The 4,720-nt window shown below is 53.6% G+C and overlaps 1 protein-coding gene across 1 annotated transcript in view; it reads right to left on the reverse strand.

Moving 5' to 3' along the window:
- The window catches only part of Dbndd1 (dysbindin domain containing 1), an 11,850-nt gene extending 8,349 nt beyond the window's left edge, over positions 1–3,501 (reverse strand). Inside the window, 2 exon segments of the mRNA XM_005345845.3 lie at positions 2,745–2,820; positions 2,822–3,501. Coding sequence (XP_005345902.3) covers positions 2,745–2,820; positions 2,822–3,049 — 304 coding nt within the window. The 5' untranslated portion in view covers positions 3,050–3,501.
- Between the last annotated feature and the right edge of the window lie 1,219 nt (positions 3,502–4,720).

Raw genomic sequence — 4,720 nt, forward strand, 5'->3', positions numbered from 1 at the left:
GCCTGCCTCTGCCTCCCGAGTGCTGGGATTAAAGGTGTGCGCCACCACCGCCCGGCTCAGTTCAGTATCTTAAGTAAGCTGAGACACCACATCTACTCTCAGTCTCTGCTTCTCTACAGACTCTGGGACCCCTTAGAGGTGGGGAAGAGACAGAGACTTGGTCCCCAAAGGCTCAGGTGGGCTTCTCAAGGAGGGAGCTTTTTACACTTTTATGCACATGCTTTAACTCCGTGGTCTGCACAGTTTTTAAGAAAGAAATTTAGTAGCTGGGCCTGGCGGAGCAGCTGCTCAAACACTTCTTTAATTCCAGCAACTCGAGGGGCAGGCAGGTAGGTCTCTGTGAGCTCCAGGCCACCCAGGGCTGTGTAATGATATCTCCCCCCCACCACCACCAATTATTTAGGTATAAGAGTTGTATATTGGGCTTGTCATGATGGTACACACCTTTAATCTCAGCACCCAGGGGGTGGAGGCAGGAGAGCTCTGTGAGTTTGAGGCCAGCCTGGTCTACATAGCAAGCACTAGTATAGCCAGTGCTACATTGTCAGACCCTGACTTAACGATACTTTATAAAAATTTTTACCTTTTGGAGGTAGTTTCTTCAATGGCTATTGATGAAAATGAGTCTAGATTTGATAGAAAATACGGAAGGTAGGTTGATAAGGTCTGTATGAGCTAGCCTGGCTGTGATCCTGGGAGGTGGTATACACACCTCCACCACAGTGGGCTCTGCGTGTGTGTGTGTGTGTGTGTGTGTGTGTGTGTGTGTTTCACATGCTCCAAAACAAAGGGTCACTCAGATGTGACAGTTACAGTCACCCACATGAAGCCTTATGAAGTCCCACCAAGTAGAGCTTGCTAGCTCAGGATGCAGAACACACCGCTAAAGGCCCCGAGAGCACAAACCCTCTTGGTTTTCTCCTCCCTACAAGCAGGCCGAGCACCTGCACAGAATAGGTACCTGGTGTATGTTCACTGAATCGGGTAAACTAAGTGACTGCCCCGCCAGTGATTTAGGCATCAGAAACAACCCATTCCATCTGCGTCTAAGCTTTTGGGCAAGCACTTCCTTTCTCAGAGAAGGAAAGAAAAATCTCTGTCCTATACAAAGGGCTGTCTGTACTGACAGACGTGCTAATGGAGACTCAGGCGGCACAGTCAAGTTGCCAACATCACACAGCTCAAAATCAGCCCTGAGCTCTGCAGCAAGTCCTTGCTCTCCAAACCATCTACCTTCTGGTACCCACAGAGCTGGTGCTGGGAAGACCAAGGGTCCTGGGACTTTTGATACACGAGATCAAGACCATGATGGGGATGACCACTGAAACAGTTTACCTGAGCTAATAGGAGTTCACCAACTCCAGCCAGACAGGGTACAGAACCAGCATAGGTCCAAACTAGTCCCTCTGAATGTGGGTGACAGCTGTATGGCAGGGGCAGACTGCGGGGGCCACTGGTGGTGGCACCAGGATTTGTCCCTACTGCTTGTACTGGCATTTTGGGAACCTATTCTCTTTGAATGGATGCCTTGCTCGGCCTGGACCTTCGCAAAGCAATGTGCCCTGCCCTCTCTGAGGAGGGGATGGGGTGGGGTGGTGGGGCATACGGAAGGAGGGGAGGGAGAGGAAACTGGGATTAGTATGTAAAATAAAAAAATAGTTTATTATGAAATCTGATCTCCCATAAAAACAAAACAACAAAAAGCACAACCAGTCCCAGGGGCCGAATGATGTCTGGTGCTTAGGAGGATAAGGGTTCTCAAACAGGACATTACTCCCTGCCTGCAGAACCAGGAGACAACTTGGGGACAGCTCCCAGGGGGCAGCCCTTTGGGCTTCAAGAAGTCGTCGTGTGACTGGGATGTCAGCAGAATGACAAGCTGGCCAAATCCTCAGGCACCTAGTAGCTCCTTCGGATGGGACCTTCAGGAAATCCTAGAGGTGTTGGGCATGGCTAGGCAAGCGAAGGACTGTTTAGCTTACATCCAACTTCCCACAGCGATTGATCCCTGAAAAGCTTTCTGGAAAACCGGGAGGGGAGGTGATTTTAAGAGTCCCCCCCTATTGTTAGCCAGCCGCCTGTGGGCAGACTCCAAGAAGAGCAGACTCGGGTGGGACCTTAACCCTCTGTTGGGTCCCTAACTGCTGGGAGAGGCTGAGGAGGGAACATACCATTCACACCTTCCCTTCCAAATATGTGGCAGCTGGGCAGCACGGACACCGCTGCCCTGCAGCACCAGGAGCTCGGGTGCATGCGCCATGACCTCACCAAAACCCCAGCTCAGCCCGGAGCCCCAGACCCCCTTCCGCCTCTTGTCATTCCTCCCGGTTTCGCCGCTGGGGCGAACAAAGCCTACGCGTGAACAAGCGGGTAGCATCGTCTCCAAGGATCCTCTCCAGACCCCGAAGTCGGGTCCCGGCACGCCCCTCCCCCACTCCCAGCCTCGGCTGGTAGGGGGTTCAGGGTGAAACCCCTCTCCACCGCCTAGGAGGGCAGTTAGCAAGGCTTTCTGAACCCGGAGCTTGAAGAGCAGGAGAAGAGACGCAGTCTGTGCTTACCGAGTCGGGTCCCCACACATTTCCAAGGCGCTGGCCCGGCCCCCTCTTCCGCCCCCCAGCTCTGAGTCGGACGGGCGGGCTCAGGAGGCACCCGCCGGTCTCCAGGCCCCGGGAGCAGCGGGCCAGTAGGCAGAGGGAGAGGCTGCAGTTTGTTGCTGGGGTTTGGGGGACCTGGATCCTACTCACCTCCCCGACCAGCGCTCTCCGGAGACTCCATGCGGCCAATGGGGTCCGCGAGGGGTGTGGGCAGCGGCGATGCGAGCCGGCCCGGATGCATCAACTGCTCTGGCGACTACTGGGTCCGAGCTTCGGCAGTAGCGCATCGGGGCAGCAGCCAAGGGGCCGCGGCGGCGGGGAGGAGGCCGCGGGGCGGGGCGCGCAGCTGCTTCAGGCGCCGGTCCCCTCCCCATCTCTAGCAGCCAGCAGCACAGGTGCGGCCCCGCCCTGTTCCTCGGGCGCCCCCTGCCGACCTGGCCAACAACAACCCCCATCCCCACACCCCTACTCCTCCAGAAGGGACGTAGCCCTTTGCCCCCTTTGTCGACCAAGGGCTACAGCTTGCCACCGCAGTCCAGGACTTCTGCGCACTGACAAGCTGCGCGGGCTTCGATCCATCCATCCATAAGTATTTGTGGGGCGCCAACTACGTGAGGCGCCTGGCGGAGCTAGAAAAGGAGGTCGTACAAGAAGTGTCAAAGCAGCACCAGACCCCTCATCCTATAAACCTGGACTTGTGGATCTAATTAATGCTATATGAATCCATACTGAGAGTTCAAGGCTGGGGGTGGAGCTCAGGGGTTGGTGACCTGGATAAAGAAGGCCTTGGACATATTGGGAGTCCACAATTGGAGTCCCATCTCTAAACGCCAGTCCTGCCTGCACCCGGCCTGCTTGCATTGCACAGGGTACTGAATAGTTTTATGTCAACTTAACACAAGCTGAAGTCATCTAAGAGGTAGGAACCTTAATTAAGAAAATGCCTTCACAATGGCCAGCTGTGGGACATTTTCTTATTAATTATTGATGTGGACGGTACCAGCCCATTGTGGGTAGTGCCAACCCTGGGTTGGTGGTCCTGGGTTCTGTAAGAAAAATAGTCAGTGCAAGACATGAGGAGCAAGCCAAGTTTTCCATGGCATCTGCATCAGCTGCTGCCTCCAGGTTCCTGCCCTGACTTCCTTTGATGGTGAATAATTCTGTGGAGGCACAAGCCAAATAAACCCTTTCCTCCCCAAGTTGTTTTGGTCGTAGGGTTTCATCGCAGCAATGCTAACCCTAAAACACACAGTATCTCCTTACTCCTCCCAGAGATCTGAAGATGCTGACCTTAGAGACAGTAACTTTCCCCAGGTTGCATATTCAGGGCTAGAAGTCAGAAAGCCCAACTTGAAACAAAGCAAGTATCCGGGAAGATGGGTTTGTTATCCTGAGAGGGGTGAACTGATGGGTAAGTTTGATCCTGCCCCAGGCAGAATGGATGGCTAGAAGGGCAGTGGTCAAACAGCTTCATTCATTCAGTAGGATGGGAGTGAAAGCTCTGGCTTCCTGCCCAGATCTAGTGGACCCTAGGTAGTCTGTGGCCTTTGAGCCTGAAGGCCAATTCCAGAAAGTTAATAGTTCTGCTTTTCTTTAGTTTACAAAACAAGGAAACAGCTACCTGCTGGTTAAGGCCCTCTGAAGCTAAGGTAAATGGTCATTCTTAGTCATTAGTTCCCTGCCTGGGGCAAAGCTAAGGTATAGGGTTAGCACGAGAGACCATTGACCACCTTGGTGACCACTGACGATAGTGTTTGGGTATAGGCCACTCCTAGTCAGCTGGGGCAGCAATGTTGTGTTTTCCAAAATGCCATGGAGCCGACCACGGGGCTACACACTTAGAATCCCAGCACTTCACAGGTAGAGGCAGGAGGAACAGGAGTTCAAGATCATCCTCTGTTACACAGCCGCTCTGAGGTCAACCTCGGCTGCAGGGGACCCTGTTTCAACAAACAAACCCAAAGCACCGGATGTGATCCTTCCGGAACCATTCCCATCAGGACACTTCAGTGTTGTCAGAGCCTGTGACTGCATCGGCCAGTGGAGAACGGTAGATGTGACACCAGGTGACATCCAAGGCTAGGTCATAAGAAAAGTCCAGCTTCCTTGGAAGGCTCCTGTAAAAA

The sequence above is a fragment of the Microtus ochrogaster genome, chromosome 4 (assembly GCF_000317375.1).
Source record: "Microtus ochrogaster isolate Prairie Vole_2 chromosome 4, MicOch1.0, whole genome shotgun sequence".
Lineage (NCBI taxonomy): Eukaryota > Metazoa > Chordata > Mammalia > Rodentia > Cricetidae > Microtus > Microtus ochrogaster.